The following is a 26,715-nucleotide window of genomic DNA, read 5'->3' as shown; positions in this document are numbered from 1 at the left end:
AGTAAACATAAAAATATCGTAACTAAGACGACTAATACAGTGGGTAAGAAACCTGAGATTGTCCTACGTTTATTAACATTTCGGCATTCAACTACCTGTAAAAAAAAAATGTCTTGGTTTTAAATAAACTAAAGGAAACTTATAAAAATAGTCAGTAAACAAAGACATGTCTGCTATTTATAATGTACTGGTTTATTGTTTTTATAAACAACCATTAAAATTGTATTAAACGACCACTCGTTACTTAAAAACAAATTATTATTATCCTTGAGCCCAAAAGTGGTTTATTACGCCTACCTAACTATTATGTTGCCGTGTAACATCTCATTTAGTCTGTGCATATTGGGTATAATTTGTCGTTAGTAAACAAGGCCAATGGTCTATGGTTGCTACCGGCTTAGGAAGACAAAATCGACAAAGAAAAAAACATGTTCTATTTAGATATACTCTTTGAAAATCAGGCATCGATATTGTTTATCAAATTTGTTGAATGGCACTCTCGTATTAAACTTAAAAGGTGAAACTTTAACAATATATTTAGAATTATATATTCTACTTTGCAATTGGCGTAGTTCTTTATTTGGCTACCTACTATGGTTACCTACGCTACAAAATTGACCTCTTAAAATTAGAATCCTACGTTATCTTTTATGAACATAGGCTATAGAATATATATTATAAAACAAATGTCTAGCCGTGCGAAGCCGTACACTTCCACGATCTCTCAACTTTAATTAGTTGACGTGTTTGTTCGAATAGTTGCTTGTTTATTTTGCTTCTTTCCTATGCTAGTTGCGTATGGTTAGAATAAATATATTTGTGAAGAGTTAGCTAATCCATATATCCAAGACGTCTTTATTTTGTTTAAAAAAGGTAGTGGCGCTACAGCCTCTCAGGTATGGCCTTAGATTTCTGTTTTGTGAACATATGTTTTTTTTCTAATCTGCAACCCTTTAAGGCCTAACATAGTCGATTTTTTTGGTCTAAGGTGTTTTCTCACGATGTTTTTCTTCGCCGTACAAGCAAGTGTAGACACATACACACATACTGTACATAGACAGAAAGTCCATTGGTGCACAACCGCGGTTCGAACCTACGACCTCAGGGTTGATAGCAGGTAGCACGTGAAAGGGGCCAACACAGCTCCTAAGTTTTTATAATATGGTGGGAATATCCATTTACAAAATTTTAGCGTTATTATGGGTCTATAACAGAACGGAAAGTTACTTAAGCCATTCAATCCTATAATTATAGTACAAATGATATAGTTGTGCATAATTTGTCTTAGTTGTTAGGTATTTTGAGGCCAATGAAAGTTATTGGTTATTTGTCAATACATATTACATAGTTTATAAAAATTCTTTTGTTTGTAAATGCTGAAGGTTGTAAGTCTGATAGCCAATTAAAATTAAACGAAGGTCACGTTTAACTCTCATTAGATAGTGCAGTTTTATAATAGTTGTTGCATACTCAGTTATTAGTAATATACGTTTGAAGGTTTCAACATTTTATCGAATCTCAATACCTATTTCAATGTATGAAATTGAAGCAAATGAAAAAAAAACCATTCGATGTGTAAATGGCGCCAAAATTAAATGATGCCGTAGACTATAAAAATTGGACGCCATCTTGATAAAAATAACCCGGAAAATGTATACATCGTAGTTAACAATATAACATTGTATGTATAATGTATATTGATTTATTTTAATTAAATAATCGTTCTGATGTTACTAATTCAAATATTGCGATACAAAATAGACAACATTTTTGTAACAGTATGCTTTTGTTATAATAATTAAACATGGCATGTAATCGAACCTTCGCGGTTATGGTTTCGTACCGGCGATCAACTATGAAGATAGCTTTTAGCGGAAGCGCGTTAAGATAAGCCTGAATTAAATTATAAATTAACACGATAGTATGTCAAGTGACTTTTAAAACGTTTGTGAGATTTTATAGAAACAATAATTTACCACAAAGCCTAGATGCTATTTGTCGCCTAAATTTTCTATATTAATGAATTTAATTTGCAAGTAAATTTTTCTTTAACGGGCATTGTAACCTCCAAAACGGTCACCGCTCGAAGGCGATGAACTTATTCAGAACCAAAACTCGTGGAAATTGTTTAAGACAAGAAAACTGTGTTAGGCAAAATTCAATGCCGGGTCTTAGCGATACGTATGTCCCATATATCAATTTCAAGTTAAACTTTTCGTAGTCAAGACTCTTACCATTAAACTTCATCTTTAAGGCGTACGTACAACAGCTATTTTGAACCTAATTTTCATTTCTCATACATTAACAAAATTAATTACTGATACAATGTGGTGGTAGAAACGAACGAGAAAACTACATTTGAAAAGTTAAATTAAAAAGAAGTGTTTTGAAATAACATTTAAGTTAAATGTTTGTTTGTTTACAAATTGCCAAATACAATCTATTTTTACAATAAAATGCGGCTTTAAACATATATGGTGACGCGATTAAACAGGTTTTGTCACTATTTGAAGGTTTACATTGCAAAAATAACTTATTAACATTTATTATACTTAAATACCGTCGTAAATAATCACGTAACATGATTTATATTTGTGTATTTTGTACATTGTCGATATTTCTGAATAATTTCATGGTTTATTTTAGTCTTTAGTGACATATAATTGTAAGCCTTACTCTATATGATAAGTAATAAATCATAAGAGTAATGTTAGCCAAATGGCTTCAGCGTGCAACTCTTCTGCGGATGTAATAGGTTCGAACTCCGACTGTGCACTTAAAGACTTTCTGTCTAAGTTCACCTCTAATAATTGCTTGTACGGTATAGGAAACCATTGTCAGGAAACCGACATGCCTTAGATCCAAAAAGTCCATCCAGATCCAACTTTTTGGATTTGGAAGGCTGATCACCTGCTTGGTGGTTTAGATCGTTTATTTACTAAGCATGCATTTGGTATTAATAACAATCTCCTTTTTCAGGACCCGTGGTCTTCCCCCCATCTCCCCCCGGTGACCCATCTCAGACTAGCGGCGTTGTAGCTGGAGCTTCTGGTTATGGTTTCCAACCACCAGGCGCACAAGGTAACCAATACGGTCGATAGGAAATGTACATAGTAAACACACCGATTATGTTCCCATTGGTACATACTGAAGCCTTAATGTAATAAATGTTTTGTCTAACAAAAACGATATAAGACCTCTTATATCGTTGCTAAGTGTATCATAATCGGACCCATAGTTAATTTATATAGTTTGAAAGCATTTTTTGTTTTGTTACTTTCGTGCGGGTCTGTCAGTCGGTAAAAAAATAAAATATAAAATTTTATAATTTTGTTCATATAAAATTCTATAATTTTGTTCATATAAAATTCTATAATTTTGTTAATATAAAATTTATAATTTTATTATATCAGTTATGTAGTCTAGTTTTCGTTTCTTTGTGTATCCACATACAAGGTAATCTGTGGTAAACAATTTTTTTTTTTTCTGGCAGCCCCGCTTTCGTGACGTTTGTGATATTTGTTTTAAGGATAGATAAGATTTCAGCTTCGCTTTGTTACCACACTATTACGTCTATTCTTGTTAGTTTAATTTATTTTTATAAGCATTGTCCATTGCCATAAACAATATGGTTTCCTTTAGCACATTTTTTATTGTTTTATCTTGTTTTTGTTACAGCTGTAAATATGACCAATGTAAATATTTATTTGTAATAAATATTAAGAATTGTTCCCTGTTTCATTAGCATTCCTTATTTACGTGATACCGTAGTTGTAAACTAGATTAAGACTGGTTATTTGTTTGTTACAAAAAATTACGTCACTATGGTTATAGAAGCGTAAACTTTTGCTCTTATATAATATATAAATATAATAGTTTACTTATAAATGTATTATTTTAAATTATAAATATTGATATACCTATTAATGCTTCGCAACGCTGCACCTATGCACTCAAGCAATGCTTTTGTGAACACATTTTCTCCACCGGATTTTTTTATCAAATTCGAAATACTAGCTTATTTGCACTAGATATGGGCAGCCATGCGTTTCTGGAGAGAACAATGTTGACGGGTATTTAAAACTTGTAAATTCTTTTAATTTAGTTACGTACTCTAATCATATTTTTAAATTTGCTTCTTTGTCTCCCTTTTGGTAACTAAGAGATTAATAAAATAATTAGTATTTCTTTGAATTATTTGTATTTGATATTACGTCTTGATGAATTATTATAATCTTTTGTGTTATTTATCATAAGTTTTGCACTTCTTCTTGTCTTTCAATACTTTTTTGTTATTGTGTTACCTGGAAGATATAGGTTTTTAGGTCGCACGTACTTTGTTGAAATTGTTATGTGTAATAAAGTGTTTAAAACATTATCATAAGTAATGAAATTAGTCGCAATAAAATGTCTAAATTAGTATAAGATTGAAAATAATGTATACTAATTTTAAAAGTTCGGTTTACTTCGTAATTTACAGACAATTTTGGTTTAAAGGTTCCATATAAACTTTGAGGCATTTTAATTATAATTTCTCTTTTATTATCCACCCATTTAAAATACTTCTTTTTAAATAATTAACTTTAAAAAATCGAAGGAGGCGCAAAATTCGACGCGTTGCTTACAAAAATAAATTCTCTAAGTAATACAAGCCCAATCAATACCGTAAATATGGTATATTGATATTTAACTCTTTTTAGTGAATTCTATTCTCGGTTCTAGTTTTTAAATAATATAATTATATGAAAACCAGTAATAAGGTTTCTGGTTTTATCAGTCTTTATCTAGATATTTGTCGTCCATAAAATTTTGTTTGTATCCTTAATTAATCTTTAAACCTTAATAAACTTTAATGTGTTGAGTAGGATTTAAATTACCAGAGCTCGCCATAAACCAACTATAATTTGGACTCATGAATCATTTGGAAATACATTTGGCATACCCAGTTCCGGCATTACTCCACAATTAGATGACCTTCAAATTACCGGATCAATTCGAAACACAGACTTCCTACAATCACAGAGTTACATTTCACAGATATTTGAGACAATTTTTATTTTATTCATTTATTACGCTCGGATTTATCAACAAGGACAATCGGACAAGCGTTTCGTTGGCTAAGCGCTTGGGGCCTTAACGACATTACGATGACACTAATAATTTATAGAGAAAAATGGTTTGAGACATTGTGTATTTAGGGAATTTTTGATTTTAGATAGCCCACACCACAAGCTTAATATTGCATTTAGACAGTTGAAATTGTATAATGAAAATATCTACGGAGGAATTCTTAGATCTTCCAGCCTAAAGTTGTGGGGGTGTAAAAATTAACGCCTAATGAGGAATGCCGACTATTTGAAGGCTTTCAAGTGTAGAAAAAGATGTGGAAACTTTTGTATCTGTACCACTCATCTAAATACGCGAATGTAACTTGATATTATCAATGTATCTAGGTAAGTTGCAGAAACTTTTATTGTTTTTCGAAGTAATTTCAGTTCCTTTCTACACATCGTCGCATTCGATGGAACCACTGAGAAAAGCAGTGGGCCCATTCTTCGTTATGGGTCTCTTCTATGGCATTTTCGTACGCTTTCACCGCATCTTCAGGGCTCGTAAAGCGAATAGCTTGAATTTTATAATTAGTCCTTGAGAATAAATGAAAGTCGCAGGGTGCCAGGTCAGGACTGCATGGCGGATGACTCATTATCTCGACACCTGCCATAGTCAAATATTCACCAGTGCATGCGAAGGTGTTTCTGGTCGTCGGTTAAAGTATGGGGAATCCATCTGGTACAAAGCTACCTGACGCCTAAATGTTTTTGTAATATTTTTTGAACTTGACTCATATCAATGCCTAGGCTTGCCCGTATCTGCTGATAGGTCACTCTCTTATCTTCCTCTATCATGCGTCGCACAACACTTATCTTCAGTAGTCGCTGTTAAAGGACGTCCCTAGCGCGGATCATTATTGAGATTGCTACGTCCACGCTTAAACTCGTTAAACCAATTGTAAATAGTGGCACGCGATAGGACTTCATTAAGAAATGCTAATCGCAGCCATAGCTTTGTTGTTGAGTAAGCCCACAACGAAAGTCATAATAAATCATTGACCGAAAATTTTCTCTCGTTAGGTTCATTTCACGTGTAACAAGAGTTTTAGATTTGCCCCCACTTTACAAAAACAAATTTCTGCAATATACTACATTAGGTTACCAAAGAGTTCTAATATTTAAATTCTAAAAAGTTTTCATTAGCTTTGTTCTAACTGGCCCTTTCTAAACATTATCAGTGTTACCCACGTACTATTTTAAGCATAAAATTAAGTAAATATGTAAATATTGAACAACACATGACGTTTACGCGAGGACTACATTGTTATTTTAACTTAATTCTAATGTAATCTGCCCTAAAGCTAATAAATAGTCTAATAAAACATACTATTACCTTTTTAATTTAAAGTCCATCCACTAGTGTCTAAAAGTGAAAACTGTCACTTAGGTACACAGTTCCTAAAATCTAAATACGCCAAAGTACTTCAGTTGTTATACGTAAATAATAATAGTACTTATTATATAAATATTCGATTTCAATACATGAAACTCTTGATGTGATAATACGTACTAAATATAAATTTTAAAAAGTATATCTCAAAACATGCGAATTTCTTACATTAAAAGCTCTTGCTACTTATCTCCCAAAAGTTATGTAAAATTAGTATTGTTTTAAAAATTTTAAAACAAACACACATAGGCTTATAAAGCTTCAATTATTCATATCATTTAATTATATTTCTCAGGCAGTTTATACTTTTGGGTTCCGTGTTAACTCGACCGGGCAACATTCAATTTTCTCTCAAATCCCCTTGGTACGGTCAAACGCATTTTAATTATGAAATTGACATATCAAAAGTAAAGGTCAGTGGCGCGGACATTTTGTAATTTAATATAAAAGTTACTTGCAGCCACCATTTTCTAGCCGTTGTTTAATGAATATTTATATGTTTGCACTTGTAAAATGGAATCCCGCGTGTGTTGAATTAATTCACGTTGGAAAGAAATTCATTTTTTGCATACATTATTCAGTCTGTGGTGCGTTTGTTTGTTGTTTAATTACTGTGGAATTTTGTTTTAGTATTAGAAAAGTTAATTATCACATTTAATCTCTGTGTGATTAGCATAGTAGATAAATAACTATATTGGTTAATTGTACAGACTTGTCGTATATACCGTTCATTATATTATGTGCGGAGTACGAAGATCCTTTTCGGATATCTTTTGCTTCTTTATCTATGGAACCTATTCGCCACGAAACCAAGTAATTTGACTCCTCAGTAGTCCAAATCGATCAACAGAGCAGCTACGCTGCAACATTCACAAAAACAAATTTATTAGATGTCCGATTAACTGTCCTTCGGTTGCACAAAGCACAATGAATCTAGCATAATGACACGGAAATGCTGTACCCCTTATAAATGGTAATGTAACATTATGTACAAGGAATCTTTTTTAAAATAAATCCCCTAATTTAATTTATCGAGAAATGAGAAGTGAAGTATTTTTGATAAAACTCCTTAAGAAATATTCATGTCATAGCAATTTACGCATTATTTCGTCTCCTCGAAAATATCTTGTTCATCTTGGAGAGATTTTTGCCATACCTATAGTATTTAATTGCACTTATTAATTATTATGATTACACAAGATCGTTAACTTGACAGCTAATTACGTTATTAAAGGATATTGACGCAAATTGAGGTATTCGAATAAATTTCAAATTGATGCGACTTTATTGCGTTGTGTTAAGTCTTAAAGTAGCCTAACTTTTATAAGATTCCAATACTAAAGTTAATAGTGTAAAAACGTCGGAAACGCTTAGGTTCGGATTTACAATACCAAATAATATATTACAGCGTTCGTATTTAAAATTTAAGAAATAGATAAATGTTTACATTGAAGTTTTGTCGTATTTCCATATTAAACAAGGCATTCACATTTCTGCTTCGGTTTTATTGATTTAGTATTGCGAAAATAGGACCGCATTTATCGCTAAACCAAAAAGGTTATATGTATAGAAATAAGTTACTATTACTATCAACCATTTAGTCTTAAATTTAAAAGATTTTTATTAACTTTGTATAGGTAACTTGCTTTCCTTATAATAATTAAGAATCTAGAATATTTTTTGTACAACCTCCTTCCATCGTTATAATAGCGAACATAGGAAAAATTAAGAATAAAATTGGAAAATATGTAAGGCGTCTGAACTGTGTGCTTTTGTAAGAGAAAAGTTCTCTCATGTAACACTTCAGCAAGTATCGCGACGTCTTGTCATAGGGCGTGCCTCACGCTGTGGTGCATATAATACTTGAATTGGGAAGACAAAATATTTTATAAAAAAACCTTATTCAGGGTACATGTGCTCGACATGTATGCATACGGAAATGCTAAAAGGGCTGTGAAATTAAGCAATACTAGCAGTTGTAATTTGTGACGCTTCCAACAAAGACCATACCTACAGTACATAATTACATCAGTAAGAAGACGCTACAGCAACCTCTACAGCAATTATTCCAGTGACTAAGGCTTACGATTTATGAAATTCCGTGAAATGCCACAGACATGGTGACTGTACGAGCAGGAATTGTCGACGTCTCGCCGAAGCGGCGCCTCACCGGAACTCAGCTGAAGGGTTGCGCTACAAATCAAGTTATGAGAAGTGACACAAAAGGAAACTTTGTGCATTTCTCTTGTAACCGTGAAATCCTATGTGTGACACGGGTGATATAGCCCTTCAAATAAACAATGACAGTAACACCACCAAATATAAACGTGTTTTAAGTGTTCAACACATTCATAGTTTAGTTATGTCTAGTTTATTATTAGTCTGACATATATAGGTTGTAATAATTTGTATGTTTGATAATTGAAATTTATAACATAGGTCCGTCCTTTTTAATTGTCGATAATGAAAAATAACTTTTGCTATTCCTAAAAAAACACTACTTGGGTAGAACTCTAACATAAGCATAAGAATAATAAATAGAACATAGTAAATTTAAATACTACCAGAATGTAGCCTAAGTCTGTGGACAATTTCAATTACTAATTTATTTTTAATTATAATTGTTAATAGCCCGCGGTTACACTCGCGTAGATCTCGATCTCGTGGTAGTGGCAAGACTATTTAGTCGGACTATAAATATATTTCTGCTATCATAAAAGTTTTATTTTACTTAGTTTTAAATAACTTTTAGATTATTAGATACACACTTGTATTTATCATCTTATCAATATGTATATTTTAGTTTATATCTAATACATTTTAATTTTTTAACATAATTTACGTAGAATGTCCGACATTTATAAATTTATTAAAACTATAATGGTATAGAAAAAGGTTTGAAGTAGGTGATGACATAATTTTTTCATCAGTCCAGGATATTTTAGCTTGATTATTATAAATTGATTTGTTGATTTATTGAAGTGAAGAGGTTTATTTGCAGAACTTCAGTGTCTTCGAACTTCCCTACACACAAAATTTGTCGTAGTTCTGTTTTATGGCAGCAAAATAATTTCATGTTTTAGAGTTCCGACTAGGGATAGGCCAATATACAATTGCCCATGGGTAAAATATTGTTTGTGTAAATATTGATACGCTCTATAATATTGTACAACATTTTTTGTTCTATCATCCACAGCAGCATCTGTTTCTACAGCGCACAAGATGACAGTTTTTTTATGGAGAATTTTTTCACACATTGAGTTATAATGAAAATAAATTTAGCCTATATCAGTCAGTAAAGCTGTGCAGCTTTCTAATGGTGGAAGATTTTTTTAAATCGATCCAGTAGTTTTTGTATGAAAATATTACAAATATACTAACCAAAACACAAAAATGTTTCCTCTTTATTATAGTAGTATTCATAGGTTGTAAATGTACGAGTATATAGTTTCAAACTGATAAAGTTGTTTAAAATTTATTATTCAACTCGTATTATATTAATTATTATTTCTAGAACTCCGAAGAACCATATTCGACTTAATATCTCATGTCAGTCTAGTTTGAGCACGATGAAATGTATCAAATACCCTGTAAAAATGGTTAGACAGCTCTTGAAACTAGATTTTAGTCAGTTTACTTTAAATACTTTCGTAGTAATATTTTAATTTTTGATTAAATTTTTGATTTGAAATATTTAATGTCCAATGAAATAAAACTTTGATCTACAGTTCTTATAATAATAAATAGGAAATATTTGTATTTATGTATGTTTGTAAAGAAAAACACTGCCTGAATGGATTTTTAAAAATCTTACATCATCAAAATGCTACATTATCCTTTACACACAGTATTTGCTTCCATAATATTAAAAAATACATTCCCTAACATTCATAACTGCATTATAAAATATTGTTTTATTTTTCAGGTCCAGCGTTCCCTCGATACTATTACAGCAGATACTTCCTAAGATAAAAGAAAAATGAAACAAAATCTTGTATAAAGTAATTAATTATACTTTAATATTATTTAATTTGATATTGTAGGGTACTTTACATTTAGTATAATACACTTGTAAATATGTAAAACGAATTTCACACGAAGAGGCTAGAGAGAATCTTTTGTTTCTCTTATAAAATTATTACGATCTTAGATATTTACGAAATTATCTAGATGTGTAAATTATAATTTGATTTTTAATAAGTTAATAAATTTTAAGTACTGGCACCAATAACCATTGTTGCTTGAAGAGCTACAGTATATATTTTGTAAATTCAAACTAAAATAAGACATGTAAATCTTTTTATATGTTTGTAATATACGTATATTAATTTTAAGGCGGCCTTATAGTAAATTATTCGTAAAATAAATTTATGTTTGTATAAAGTTAAAGTTTTTGAATAAAACTTCATAAATATTTCTTTGGTAAAAATTTGTGTCAAGAATGTCAATTATCACGCATTTTTGTTCTGTAATACCAGTGTTGCAACTTGCAAATAATATTTCGAAGATAAATAATATAAGAGACTCTGTCATTAATAATTTATTGCGCCTCACAGAACTATGTTACCACTTACAAGTAGCAAAAGATTTATTTTTAACAAAACTATGTTTAAACAGGTGTAAAATAAAAATAATACAAAATTGATTGTTTTTTTTATCTCGAAAGAAAAAAAAGAAACCTTTCATTTATCGCCCGTAAAATTGCGCCTTGCAAAAAAATATTAGCAATGGATTTCCAAGCGTACATTTCTTCACGCATATGTTGAACCGCAAGCTCCTATAATCCTCAGAGGGTCACGAAAGATGTAGAAAGGGCAGAGGCAAATGAGATTTGTTCTCACTAGACTACTTTTCACGCTATCTATGCGTCATTTCATCACCTAAACGAAATTTAGTGCTACCATAATATGGATATGTATTTGATAAACTATTTATTATTGTTTGACAGGTTTAGAAATACTTGTGGACGAATTAGTAAACGGTTGTTAGATACGTAGTTTATTGAAGCATATGTTTTTTGGAACAAGCTCTAATAGTAAATGCTGTTTACACAGTAAAAAAATCAGTGCCTTTCAACCTTTTACATCTGGGCGTCAAATGTCTGATTTGTTTTTATCATATGCAAGATGATCAGCTTTCTGTTCCTGACACATGCTGTCGTCATTTTGCGTCTAAGGCATGCCGGCTTTTTTGTGGTTGTTGTGTTTCTTTATTTTTCTTTACATGCATGGTGGTGCATAGCATGGGTTCGAACGTCAGGGATGAGCTTCCCATTGTAATGTTTTTTTATATAACATAGTGGGCAAACGGGCTTACCGGATGTTAAGTGATACCCTCCATGGACACTCTCAATGCCACAGGGCTCGCGAGTGCGTTCCTTGAATGACCTTAAGTCGGACTGGTTTGGAAATACTTTAGTGGGCAGCTGGATCCACGTGGTGGTGCTACAAGGTCAACACATAAATTTACATCGTTTGAAATTTTCAGTGTGCTTTAAATTTAAACACATATACTGTTCAAAATATTTATTATAATTCATGATAATTGTAACGTTTAAGTTTGGTATAATTTTAATAAAAAAAATTCACATCTACGTAATAATATGGTAAAAGGTCATACTCACTCTTTTATCGACTTCTTGAAGAGTCTTTACCACCGTTTTTATTTTTTAAAGTTAATTTCAAGACAGCCTTGTTCAGGCGTAAAGTATAATAGGAATATGTATTTACTATATTTATAATATCTTGTCGCTTCGATTGTTTGGCCTTTGTTGTAGGCGTAATACGCACATATTACATTTATAAAGGTTATCAAGAAATAAAATAAAAAGGCTAAAGCCTCATTTATGGCTTTATTGAACATAAATATGCATTCTTATCTTTCTACCCAATTTATTCATCCTGATTATGTCCAACCTTCGAAACTATTACTAACAAAAAGCTATTTATTTTTAAATTAGATTCCTTTAGGATGCACCCAATGTTCTTGCTTTGTATTCAGCCATTACGAGAATATATCACTCTGGTGGTCAACGCGGATCAAAGAAAATGTTGATTCAATAAGATGGTTAGGGAAATGCTTTTGTTGTTTAAATTTTAGAAAATTGTTAAATGAAAAATGTTGGTTTGGCATAAGATTTTTTATTCAATAAGGAAACAACACATTACTACAACACGATACATAAAAAAAAATACAATTTATAATTTAACTTAAATTCTCCGATAAGATTTGTTCAATAACACAGTAAATACAAACAGAACTATAATAATAAAAATAATTTTGAATTGCAATTGTAAACATTAAAATGGCAGTAGTTTTGATCTTCAAAAATTTTTAATTCGCTGAACAATAGTCAAAATAACCGTACACATTTATAATCAGCTTACAAGATAGTATTGTTTTTTGTTAAAATAGCTTTAGAAACGTCGGAAAAAATGTAAAATTTAGAATTATGTAAATAATTATAAGTTTTTAATAATAATACATAGCTTTAATCCGTTCAAAAAGTGTTTTTCTTAAAGCTTACAAGATATTTACATTGAGTTTGCATGACTATCGTTTGGGTGATCATGCAAATTATTGTTCTTATGAAAGACTTCGGTCTCTATAAGAATACTAATAATCCAATGGGGCTGTAGCCCTATATACGTCTTCGCCGCAGATTGCATCAGTTTCTTTGGTATTTTTTTATATACTAGTAAGTGCTTGACAATTATCCTAGATTTTTGTGTAACCTTGGTCGTTGAAATTTATAGAGTATTCCACATATTGGGGTGCGTATTATTTTAATAAATTAGAATAAAAAACGGTGCTACAAAGTTTTAAAGTCTGGGCCTCAGCTCAGCTATCTGACAGCATGCCGATTTTGAAACCTACGACCTTACGCTTGACGCTTACACTCTGTGTAATTAAACAGGACTTGGGGTAATAAAAGTCGTATTTAATGTCATAACTTTTAATTTTGTATCAATTAAAATTATCACAGTTTAATAGACCTTGGGATTACAATATGGAAACATAAAGCAGGCGTCAAAATAGGATATATATACCTTGAAACAATCTATCCATGAAAAATACATTTTACCAATGCCTAACAGAAAGGAATCTGAAACACGAATTATCATACGTTAATTAAGTTAGTTAAAAATGTAGTATTCTATATAGTTAAATTTCAAAACGACTCAGGCGATGAGAGATAGCCATAGAAACTACAAGTTCTACGGCAAATAATAATAATTATTTTGTACTAGCTGTCCACGGAAAATCACGCCGTAATATGCGTTTAGTTAGCCTACGTCTTAAGTAGCGACATGCCAACATATGGAACATTTTGCTATGCTGTCCCATAGTGAGAGAACCTTAGAGACCTTAAAAAACTTAGTACTAAGTAAAACTAAATTTTACTTTATATTGAAGGAACTGGTACTCTCGAAACAATATTGATGAAAAAGCACATGTGGACAACAGTGAATCAAACATAGATGTGTCCTTACAAGACAATACTAATGTTGTATTTTACTTTTAAAATATTTACCTTAAATTAAAAAGGATTATATTTGAAACCTACCAAAAAATTGAAAATGCCAAATGGACAGATATTCTGTTTGTCATATATGTCACTATCTAAATCTTCGTAATCAGCATTATCCGAGAAATCTGATTCTTCATTGTTTGACGAAATATCAACATTGACAGGACTCTCTGAAAATGAACAAAAGTACGCTGATAATGAGCCTTTGAAGTGCATTATAAAACAATTCTAAATACGTTTCGTTTGCTTGTGATTGGTGAACAGCATCTCCTCAATCCTCTTACTACTCTTAGACAACAAACGAACGTATTATGCAAATATATTATTTTAGACCACTGATCATTAAGTTCTTTGGAATCACAGAATATATATACTTTGTCATCATTTAGACGTCATGCTCGCTGAAATGTCATTTCTCGTGGCGGCGTCCATGCTTCTGGCCATGCGTCATACTCGTGAACAGATGCTACTTGTGGTGACTGGTCGAACTTTGAATTCGTGTATGCGGTAATGTTAGTTATTTCAACTACGTAGTTGTGTGTGGTTCCCACGAGAATGTAAGTGCGCCTACTGCTGATAGAAACAAATCAGACAAATCTTTGTTTTTAATTTTTTATTATTATTATTAATTACTTAAGATGTCATGTGGAACATGGTGTAATGGTTGCAGGTCCTTACAAACTTTGTGCAAAACAAAAAACCTTGGCTGTTAAAGCTTACAAAGCGCAGGAGAGACCTTATTTAGCCAAACCGTGTTTCATTTGATAATCCAGCAGCTATGATCGGTACTCCTTGTCTGCTAAGAGTGAGTTTGCTTTCATTTCGAGATCAAATCTACTGGTCACATATCTCGGACACCTAATTGTTTTACCATTTAAAGGTTGCAGAATCTACTCCTTAATCGCACTGGCAATCAGAGTTGCTCTTCCGTTACGAGACTCTTCCGTTACGAGATGCTTACGTGCATCTTTCATATTTATTAAGTTATTATTATAAGAATTTATTTTACAGCCTCAACCACTAAGGTTATCTGCTTTCTGTAAATATACAGTATAAAATAATAATTTTATATTAATCTAGAAGACTTACCATCAATTATATGATGTGGAAATGTGTGCACTACACGTCGTTCGAAATTATAATCTGTAAAATAAATGTGATTTCGTAAAATAATGACGCCTAGTCCACGAAAAAGCTGTATGACAAATATAACGAAATATGTTTAAGAAACTTACGCTTAGTAAAGCACGAAGGAATGAAAGTAACTAAAACGAAGATAAATAATGGTTTATGCATTTTAAGTCTATTCAGTAGAATTTTTTCATCAATTATGAATGATGTAATAATTAAGGCAAAAATTAAAGTTGTCGTAAATTTAAAAAAAATGGTGAATGTCACGATTTGGCTATGAAAAGGTTGTAAAAAATATGATATTAAAAACGAATAATGAAAATTAACTTTATGAAACAGTTTTATTATACGCATATATATTATATGTTAATAATATATATGCGTATAGTAAAATTCAAACGGAACGCAGAGCATTAATATTAGAAGTTCTTTCTTTCTTTCTTATATTCTTGTTGTCTTATATATGTTGGGTCTCTCTAAACAAGTTTTAAAGAGTTTTATCAAACTCACACTCTTATATTTTATAAATATGCTATGTATTGTTTTCCAAATATATGCTTGTAGAAAGTATGATTATTAATATGTAATTATTATGTACTCTTGAAGTCTAACTAACTGATGAAAATACGCGGAGTATTATTTACTTATTAATTAAAATCCATTTTTGCTTTGAAGATACATTTGTAAACAAAATAATAATTGTATTTGACAAGGAAAACAAAACCCGGCGCATTGTTCCATTGTTCTGCCCCAGAGATTTCTGTAACTTTCCATTCTTAATCTCTTTTTTAAATAGTTAAGTAGGCGGTTAGCCCTCCGAGCCTGACAGACACCGTTGATGTTTAGGCCATAAATATTCTGAGTACAGACAGTGTGAAATCTGAATAAAACGTAATAGATTAAACGTTGTGAACATACATTCATTGCGTTACGGTGAGACTCAATACCGATACTTGGCGCAATTTATGCCTTTCGTAAGTCAAAGCTTCCACTGTAAAGAAACCGGTATTTCCTTGCTGACTACGACGTTCAGACATGTTCTGCCGACTGAAGAGAGAGAGATAGATAACCAAGTCCAATACATTTTTGAGGTTCCTCCCGTACCAAACGACGTCAGGTGAGGCAAAGCGCAAACATAAACTACTGCTACCAATACTACTCAACTGTTTAAACTTGAAGCTTCTCTTCTAAACATGCAAAATATGTTGGGCAAAGAATTAGATTTGTAGTTATTTTTTAAATCAAGAGCAGTGGCCTAGTGGTTTCAGTGTGCGACTCTCATCCCTAAGGTCTTACGATCCATCCCCAGCTGTGCACCAATTGACTTTCTTTCCATGTCCGCATTTAATAGTCGTTCAAACGGTGAAGGAAAATATCGTGAGGAAACCAGCCAAAACAACCCAAAAAGTCGACGGCGTACGTCAGGCACAGTAGGCTGTTCACCTACTTGCCAATTAGATTAAGAAATGATCATGATATGATGATATGCCAAGGAAAGCTGAGGCCCACATCTGATAAGGTTTTAGGCGCCATTGATTTATTTTATTTTAAATCAAGTAAAAGGGATGTCCTATGCATTGCTGAACATTGGAGTAGATAAGGCTAAATCATCTTTATCTTTAATCAGCACCAAGTTGCGAGTCAGCGATTCAGGGCTCTTTGATTATTGTTAATAAAAATTGGTAGTAAAAAGAGCGTCATGATATCGTGTGTCTGTCTGTAAAAGATTCTTTGGAGGTAGCCTGTGTAAAGATTGTGAACTGCATTATTTTAAGTGTTTACAGACCATTTTACGAAATTTTGTGTAAAGTTTTAAGAACAATAAGTATATCATTGTATGCTTGTGAACGGGTGCCACTTACGGAAACTGTACTGCGAGGTTTCCGTTCAGTTTTATAATTTAATACAAATACAGAGCGGACTGTATCTCTCTCCTTTCTGGTTTCTTCTATCTATCTTTGCCTTAGTCATTTAGTATGATGATTTTATATTTTAAAAGAGTACAATTCCGATACAATTTTTTTTATTAATCTAATACGGGCTTGCTATATAGCTAGAGAGTTAACGGGCAAAATATCTATATGATTTGCTCATGTGGTAGACTTTTTAAATAGCTATAATAATTATACGATAAGGAATATTAAGGACTACGCCTGCTACCATGGTAGCTCTGCGTTACACCCCATTAAAAGTATAAAAAACAGTTATACCATATCAGTTGCTCATGTCTGCCTCAAAAAATATATATGAAACGCACGCTTGGCAGACCTGCAGTGGTTGTTTAAAAACCCTGTCAACGACTACAGGAAAACAGCCTGCCATAATTGTAACCGAGTTTTCTTTTAAGAGCGCTTCAAAAGTGTTATATTTTTTATGCTCTGGTTTGCCTCTTTGACTGTTGTTTATATTGCTTTTAAAAAGAACCTAAACGAGGCAGACACCCAGGCCACTGATATTCCGAAAGCAGACCATTTGATTTTTTTAAATGTTATTCACTTATTTTTTTACCTATTCATGTTTTTTTTTCGGATTGGAATTCATAATATCATCGCAGGTCAATAAAAAATTAAAAAGAAAATAGATTTTCTTCCTCAGACTTCATCGAACTGTAAAGGTTAAAGTCAGTAATTTAATACATTTTTTTTCTTTACTCACAGTGGTTGCCTGGAAGAGATCGCTCGAAAGCGATAAGGCCGCCAGTTGCCCTCCTTTTGATTTAATTATGTTAATTTTTTTATTTTCTGTAGTGTAACGAAGTGTTAATAAATAAATAAACAATTAAAATATCTGCCATTTTTATATATTTTGCGGGTGAACGAAATGATTTACTTTCGATTTTATTTACAGATTGAAATCCCTGTAGCTTAAAACAAAATACGGGCAAATTATGATTTGAAGAAATTCAGTGCCCTCCAAAGCGTAGTAGTTATAATTTATATAAGCCAGGAATTGAGCTTTGCTCCGAGTAATAGTACAAGCTCGATATATCTGTACGGAAGGGGGTTTTCAAATACAAATACAAAAGTAAATACATCCTTTATTTCTCTTAACTACATCAAGGTATCCATCAAAACAGCAGTACGCCCTCTGAAAGAATAAAACATATCTATTTTAGATTGTAATACCTTATATGCACGGCATCCCTTTAACCTCTTTTAAGACGTTTTTTAATTTAAATAAAGATTTAAGAAATTGCGTACTTTCTAAATAGTAACGTATCCTTATTTCACAATAGTATTTGAAGAAATTTAAATATTTATTTTCATACTAAAGTATCGTTAGTATTCTATTCTATCTGATCTGAGACAATCATTGCTTACAGGCTGTCAAATATAATTTGGCGTGAACTTGGTACGAAATACCATATCTCATTATTGTTCACAAAACTTGAAAATAATATACATTTTTAATAGTTTCAGCGATGCTTAAGTTCTAAACGACGCATACAAGACTGCTAATCTTTAACAATTTATATTTGTCAAAGATAGTTCCTTTTTTTACACGCAGTCGTCGATGAGTACCGGTACAAACATGTGTCTGAAGTCAAAACTCTCCTGGAGTCTCGGACTGGGGTCGACTTAATCTAGTCCAATTTAACTCCAAGGAGAGATTTTTGACAAGTTTGCGTTTTCCGCTAAAAATCACTCTCTGACGCTACTCCTCTCTTCAAAGATACTCCCTATTAATGCCTCGGCTAACATACTAAACTAAATACTGGGCGTTGACATGTCGTATGACATTCAGTTTTCGTCGAGTGAAAGGAAAGGCTAAATTTGAAGCGTCTAGAGGCAGCGTTTGCCCCGTTACATAAAAACATAGCTATACTTGGCGACTATAGTCAGAAACACACGTACGTAAGTATTTGGTAACCTTAAAATTGTTATAATTATCTCTGTGGAGGAAGGATGGTGAACAGTTCCTCTTTCCTAAAGGGAGGATTTTTGACCTAGTCTAACCAATGACGGGCCGGCCCGAAGGCCACAAAGGCAAATTTATATACATACTTGGCGGCCGGAATAATTTGATATTTTTGAATTTTTAATAATAAATTTTGTCATCGAAGCGATTTTAAACATAGAAGATTGGTGTCGCTTTATATAAAGTGCTTTAAAAGATAGAATACTCTTAAACTTACACTTAAACGGGAAGAAAGGTATTTTCGGCTTATTCTTTTGACTCTGATTGCCTGTAGTTTTCTGTGTGTCGGTGTTTGATGCTTTGTTTGTAGGGCTCACTGAAAAAATACGTTCCACGTTTCATTGATAATTTTTCTTTACATCCTACATCCAAAACTGATATAATCTTGAGGACATCGAGTCTAAGAACTCTTAGGCAATTAATTTAACTTCACAGTTAAAATACTATAACACATTATTTTATGTTCGAGGCATGGTGAATATATATTTAGAATAATACATATAAATTTTATATACAATTTATTAAACGTGTGGAGAAGATATTTACCATCAATGACATCACTGGACGGCAACGGGTTGGCTGAGAAAGAAAAATATAAATGTATGTAGGAAATTAAATAAATCTGTCATCACACAAAAATATTTCGACAGAAGTCAGACAAAGTTAAAACAACCACATTTACTTTAACTTTAATTAAGAATACAATTATATATGACTTATAAAAATATTTGTTTACTTACGTTCACAGATAGCTATAGTAAGCAGGCTCGACAAAACGAGCATAGCTAGTAGAACAGCTTTGGTATCCATTTTGAATTTGTACTGAATTGTCTTACGCCGGACTTGGTTTTTATAAAATACGTTTAATGACTTCGTGACGGTGAAATGGAATGTATTTTGTTATCTAATAATTTTATTATTGTGTAACTAACTTTTTTTGACAATAAATATTTTATTAATTTATCGCAAACTGTCGCTAGGTAATTTACAACGTATGTTTAGTCGAGTTAGGACTTTTAGTAATTTTTTAAGAAAATTGAAACAGCACATATTAAATTCCATTTTCATTCAATTCATCCAAAACTAAATGACTAAGTTATCGAGGTTCACTAAAAATTCTGTAGATTTAATAATAATAATATTGGCAAATCAAATAAACAATATAACTGTTTTGAAATAATTTGACTTTCATGTAATTAAATTATTATAATAAAAATGACAATATTTAGGAAAGGATCCAAAGAGTGCATGTCAATAGAGTCACCTCTGCGGGTTCGCAAGTGTCAACAGGCGTCCCTCAAGGCTCGATTCTCGGGCCTTTCTTATTTCTGATTTACATATGGTATTGTTTGCTGATGAAACTTCACTTCTATTTAAAGTGGATAGGAAAAACTTATTATTGTACGATGTAAATTCTACTTCTCGTATAGTTAACTGGCTTAATGTAAATAAATTACTGCTTATTGAGAATAAAACAAATGTATTAGATTTACAACTACTAGTATAAAGCGAGATATTGGTAACCTGAAATTTAAGGACAGTGAACTAATCTTTGTTGACAAAACTGTTTTTCTAGGCATAGCAATATAGTAAAGTCCAGTGGGGCCCACACATGGAGACTCTTTTGAAAAGGTTGAGCTATGAAGCATATGCAGTAAAGAAAATCCGACAGTTCACTGTTAAGGACACGGCTAAAATTGTATATCATAGCTACTTCCACAGCGTTATGTCGTACGGTATTCTAGATATACTGTGGGGTGCTGCTGCAGAGGTTCAATCCATATTTATGCTGCAGGAGCGGGCTGTTCGGGGTATTTGTTGTGTTTCCCCAAATATTCGGAACGATAACAATGATATGTTTGCAACATTAATTGCTATGCGGACGCCAGCACTGGTGATTTTTACACGGGCCGGGCAGGTATTTCTCGGGCTGTTGTCGATGAGTACAACTTGTGTCTGAAGTCGAAGCTCTTCTACGTGGAGTCTCGGACTGGGGTAGACTAAATCTAGTCCAATTTAATCTCAAGAAGACACAAGTCTGCGCGTTTTAAGCTAAAAATGCTCCCTTTGTCACTACTCCCCTCTTTGAAGGCTCTCTCTTTAAAGCCTCAGCTAACATCGGGATACTGGGCGTTGACATAACGAACGACGTTCAGTTTCGCGGTCATTTGGAAGGGAAGGCTAGATTAGCCTCCAAAAAGCTTGGTTTACTCAGCAAATCGGGGCCGTACCTCACTCCGGGCCATAACTTACGATTCTATAAAGCGCAAGCGCGGCCCCACTTCGGAATACTATTCTCATCTCTGGGCGGGAGCTCCCCAGTACCAGCTTCTTCCACTTGACCGTATTAAATGAAGAGCGATTCAACTCCTTGCCGACTTTCCATGCAGCTTGATCCCTTGGCGTTGCGTAGTGATGTGAGGTCTCTCTGCATCTTCTACCGCATTTACCATGGAGAGTGTTCAGAGGAGTTGTTCAGTCTAATACCTGCAGCTGAGTTTCATTATCGGACGTAAAGGCAAAAACAAAATGCGATCCGTATCACGTCAACGTCCGTCGTTCCACAACTGCGTGTTTTCTAAGGCAGTATTTGCCGAGCACCACCACAATGTGGAATCAACTACCCACCGAAGTATTTCCGAACAAATTCGATTTAGGCTGCTTCAAGAAAAGAGGAATAATAAATAAGCGAGCTGAATCGCGACCTCTTAGTTTAGGTTTCGATTGCGATATCAAAAGATAAACACCGAAGAAATGAATGAAAGTGAAGACAAGTGATAAAATACTGTGTGAAGTACAATGTAATTACAGTAATTAGTGATTGTATTTTGTGTGTGTAATTAGTGCATTTTTGAGAGTAATTTGTTTAGAAATTCCTCTCAATATGTGAACTTATGATTTATAGGTTTTTTTTAAATATAGATTTCCCAATGTTCAGACTTAACGCCTGCGCAAATATAACGCCAGAACACCATCGCGGGAACATTGCCGTCACCCACATCAGGCGCTTGAAGATTCTTCATACAAATCTGTCTACTCATGTCACTTGACCTACAATCATTGAACAATTCACATCCTTTTTTTAATTATATTAATTTATTAAGTATCTGGGCATTTAATTTACACCATCTATCCGCTAAAGATAGAACACCCAATATCCCCGACTCTTGTGGTGCGGGGCCTTATTTTATACATATATTTTGCACAAACATATATACATACACTAAGAAATTTCCTAATATATATAATACATACAAGTTTATATATATTACTACTAATTTCTACTTTATGGGCTAGTGTGGGCCCGTCTCACCTCTGCTATGGTCTTGTTGCAGTGAGTGTCACATGATGCTGCCGACCCACACTCCCTCTCAGCTCCCCGTGGAGTACGTCAATCTACAATCCCTTCCTCTCGGCTGGCAACCTAGACTGGGATAGTGATTAGAAGAGATTCGTTTCGAGTTTGAGAGTGGCGGAAAGTGGAATTAAATTTAAATTAACAGTCAACAGCCTAGGCAAGTAATGAAACGTCGTCGATCTAAGTCATTTGCCTAGTCGATCGATTGGTTCGATCAACTGGCTGACCACACAAGCACTAGGGTTGTACTTGTGCACACTGAGATTATTAAAGCATTGCTTCATTTAGAATCGACACAGGACCTCCAGTCAAATAGTTTTTCCATCTGGCTCATTTATATTTTTCCCAACCCATTATTGTTTTGCTGTTAAGCAATAAAGTATAAAATCCCTATGCTATACCAGTTTTTGATCGAAAATTGTAATTCAAAATCAGACCATGTATATCCGTGTTCCGTGTATGCGTATCGCGTTAAAACCTAATTCTCCGTTCAATATAAATTGAAATAATTATTATTATTTACATAACCAATAATAATTTCTATAAGTACTACAATGTTCATAGTATGAATAAAATACATTTTTATGAACTTTAAATTCATTGTTTCAAAGCTGTAGGTTTTTTAAGTTACCTCCATCCTATCTCATCAGTTTCCACATCATATTTGACTTTAAGGATTCAAAAGTAACTCAAATAGAGTAAGTAGTAATTGAAACTTTAAAATGCTATTGACATATTCCGAGAATGACTTTTCTGATATAATCAAAATTTAAGTTACAAGGATTCCAAAAAAACACTTAGATCTTTTATAAAGATTCTTCATATTGCGCTTCGCTTGACTCGGATGACAATTGGCTTGGACGAGATGCATGATTCACCTGTTATTTTTCCTTAAATGTTTGTGTAATTCAGGAATTGAATGGAAGAAAAAACTATTTTTTATGTACAATTTATTGTTTATTTTATTGAAGGTTCTCGAGATTGATGTTAACACATGTTTGGTTCATTGTGTGTCCTCTTCCTAAAAAATAATAATAAGTCATGGTCAGGTAGCAAAGTTAAAATTTTCGTAATAAAAATATATTTAATTTGAGAAGTTGAAGGTTAACAATAATAAATAACTAGTAAAAAAATAAACATTGCTTTGTGGTGACCCAACGAGCTGTACGTTATACTACATTTACACTCAGCCCTGACGAACAGGGAAATGGGTCACACAATAGTGTTTGTAAATAGGTTTCTTGCACTTAGTGGGAGTGTGAACTCACTGTTGACATTAGAATAAGTATTAACGGCAATATTTCCGTTAGAAGAATAATAGCAAGCGCTGAGTGTAAATGTAGTATTCGTATGTAAGCTTTGCAGCATTATTAATATTACTATAACAATATCAGTTATATTGTTTAATAATTATATATTGTCCTATACCACACAGCCTAGTTGAAAAGAATTAAGCGTTTGACGTTGGTTCAACGTCAAACGTCGTATATTCGACATTTTACTGAATGAGGCTTTGATACTTACGAGATTTACTATAGGATTCCTTGTTTCTTCTGTCTTTGCTGGCCTTGAGTTCTTTGGTTATCAGTGTTACTAGCTGCGTTTGAAGGGTTAACTGAAAATTAAGTTATTAATTAAACTCTAATATCTTTTTGAGTATATATTATTTTATATTTATATCTAATTGAAATATTACCACTTAAGAAGTCATGGCCCGGATAAGGGTTGGCTGGAAATAAAGAAAAAATATTATTATTTTTATTAAAGATATTTTTTTATATGAAAAATGTATGCGGAAATGCTGAACCTTTCTTCGCACGATAATTGTACCTCGCAAGTAATATTATAAGAACTTAAGAGATAAGCTGAGCTCTTTTCTTGGTTATTCCTTGTTAGTTGAAGAAAGCCATTAAGAATCAAGCCTTATCAAACAAAGAACTTTGTAAAATCACATTTTTAACTAACAAAGTAACAAAGGTATACCAACGTTCAGCCAAGGCGGTGGCAATAAGGCAGGAGGTCAATACTAAGAGTGCGAAGAAAACAATCTTTCCATTCATGGTGAAGGCTTGAATGAACTATCACTTAATATGAATATACACCAATTTATATTAGAAAAGCAATAAATATATTTTTTATGAATTTATTTTATAGGTTTATTACTGTCACGATTTAGTAAAATTGACAACAGTAAATTGTAAGTTTTTGTACATCATCTATTCTATGTTTTTAGTGATAATAGAACAGTGCAATCTGAACAGACCCAATAAGGGCTGTAGCGCCACTAATTTATTATTATTAGTAGGTACTATATTATGCTATATTATTTTTCGACTATCCTTTTCGATCTTTAATTAACTATTAATCTACTAAAATCGATTTATTCAACTATAGTAATGTAGTGAATTGAAGCTTACGCACATTTTCATCCTGCCGTAGGAGTTGCCCTTGAGCTAGTTGCGGGAAAAGCCCAATCCAGCTGAACCACGCTCGCCAAAACAGCCCGAGCTGTGCTGTCAAGGCTCTTCAGGCCAACAATGAGATTATATTAAATATTTCGAACCAATTCGGCTTAGAATCCTGAATCCGAAAAGAGCGTAGCATATTTTAAAAGGCCGGAAACGCATTCGCACTCTGGTATTGAGAGTATCCATGGGCTCAACTCAACATCAGAAACATCTGTTTCCCGCTACACAATAAATAAGATGAGTTCATATTCTTGAACTATCCTCGTTAAAGTGTAAAGTTTAAACAACACTTCAGTGAGTTACTTGCTGGCAAGGATTCCTAAAAATCATGCAAGTTTTAAATAAATTAAGTGTTTTGAATTTTTATTATAGGGTCGGGATCAAGTGGAACTACCATTATAAAGATGTATGTATATAGATAATCCATTTTCTTCCCTTTTTCTTTTGACCATCTGTTGATTTAATGTCACTGTCAACTACACATAGTTAAAATGTGTGGTTAACTACGAAATTTTAATGCGCTTCCAAGAAATGCACGCTCGCTCTTTTCATGAGCAAACTTTTAACGCTTTTTGGAATTTATAATGTACTGAGACAGAAGAATTGAAAATGCATGGAAGAGATATTGGTCCCTAAAAGAAGTTATCAAAAATAGTAAAACAAGCATGCACATCAAGAGAAAAATTGTCAACACATGCATACTACCAATTTTCACATACGGCTGCCAATCATGGGCACTTACTAAAGCACAATGTGAAAGATTAAGCGTAACCCATAAAGCCATGGAAAGAAGTATTATAAAGAAAAGAAGAATTGACAAAATAAATAAATAAGAGTTAAAACAGGGTTTGCTGACGTTACATATGAAATAAAACAACTAATTGGAAATAGGCAGGACATACCATAAGAGGAGCAGATAAATGGAGTAAAATTGTAACACTATGGCAACCAAGAGGCCATAAAAGAAAAAGAGGTAGGCCGATGAAATCATGGAAATGGCTGGAAAGACCTGGACGAAATTAGGGTACAATAATGAAAAATGGAGGATAATGGGGGAGGCCTTTGCCCGTAGGCACACAGAATCGGTTATCGTAGTTTAAGAAAAACAATAGTTATAATGTATATATTTTGTATTTCTGATATAAGGCAATAAATAAAATGTACTGAGTTTATATCATGCCATGGTAACTTCGATCATTGAGTGCCATCTCTGTTATGACAACGGAAAAGAAAACACATGATGTTGTCACATTTAAGATTAATGATGACAGCGGCAAAATCGTTTTTTGATAAATTTTAATAAACAGAGCTAGCACATACTAAATTAAGTGAAACTAATTTATTGCAAGGATAATAATAATCAACGGCGCTACAATCTTTTTAGGTTTGGGCCTCAGATTTCTGTATCTGTTTCATGATAATTTGTTAATCGAATAGGCAAGTAGGTGTGACCTCGCGATGTTTCACCGTTCGAGCGAATGTTGAATGCGCACATAGAAAGAAAATCCATTGGTGCACAACCGGGGATCGAATCGGGATCTCAGGGATGAGAGTCGCACGCTGAAGCCACTAGTCCAACACTGCTCTATTATTGGAAGGATAAGTATGTTTATTTTTATTGTTATTTCTTGATATGTGTTGTGAAATATGAACTATAAAATATGTGAAAATCTAACTTGCAATAATAACCTGCGTGGGAGTGTGTGTACGACATGAGCATTTCCTTTTGTAATTGAATTTCTGTTATTTCGGGACAGCATCTACTGATCAGTAAGTATGTTACTTTTTAGTAGGAAAGTATTTAAATA

The 26,715-nt window shown here is 32.9% G+C and overlaps 1 protein-coding gene and 3 long non-coding RNA genes across 5 annotated transcripts in view; 1 reads left to right on the top strand and 3 right to left on the bottom strand.

The window, feature by feature from the left end:
* Positions 1–11,113, top strand: part of LOC123717562 — a 33,706-nt gene extending 22,593 nt beyond the window's left edge. For both annotated transcript variants that reach the window (XM_045673627.1, XM_045673628.1), the window contains 2 exons: positions 2,980–3,081; positions 10,427–11,113. In XM_045673627.1, coding sequence (XP_045529583.1) covers positions 2,980–3,081; positions 10,427–10,473 — 149 coding nt within the window. In that variant the 3' untranslated portion in view covers positions 10,474–11,113. The remainder of the gene's footprint in view (positions 1–2,979; positions 3,082–10,426) is intronic.
* Positions 11,114–13,440: 2,327 nt separating this feature from the next.
* On the bottom strand, positions 13,441–15,369 carry LOC123717304. The gene is made up of 4 exons (XR_006754796.1): positions 15,268–15,369; positions 15,122–15,175; positions 14,069–14,202; positions 13,441–13,606 (listed from the first exon to the last, which is right to left on the bottom strand). It is a non-coding gene; the product is annotated as an uncharacterized LOC123717304 (long non-coding RNA).
* Positions 15,370–18,188: 2,819 nt separating this feature from the next.
* Positions 18,189–19,916, bottom strand: LOC123717287. The gene is made up of 4 exons (XR_006754793.1): positions 19,822–19,916; positions 19,628–19,660; positions 19,299–19,397; positions 18,189–18,250 (listed from the first exon to the last, which is right to left on the bottom strand). It is a non-coding gene; the product is annotated as an uncharacterized LOC123717287 (long non-coding RNA).
* A 3,456-nt stretch (positions 19,917–23,372) lies between these two features.
* Positions 23,373–24,534, bottom strand: LOC123717327. The gene is made up of 4 exons (XR_006754801.1): positions 24,427–24,534; positions 24,136–24,168; positions 23,964–24,054; positions 23,373–23,460 (listed from the first exon to the last, which is right to left on the bottom strand). It is a non-coding gene; the product is annotated as an uncharacterized LOC123717327 (long non-coding RNA).
* Positions 24,535–26,715: the final 2,181 nt, after the last annotated feature.

Source organism: Pieris brassicae, chromosome 12 (genome assembly GCF_905147105.1).
Source record: "Pieris brassicae chromosome 12, ilPieBrab1.1, whole genome shotgun sequence".
In the NCBI taxonomy this organism is placed as follows: Eukaryota; Metazoa; Arthropoda; class Insecta; order Lepidoptera; family Pieridae; genus Pieris; species Pieris brassicae.
The sequence above is the reverse complement of the archived record's forward strand: the minus strand, read 5'-3'. Positions and strand labels throughout refer to the sequence as shown.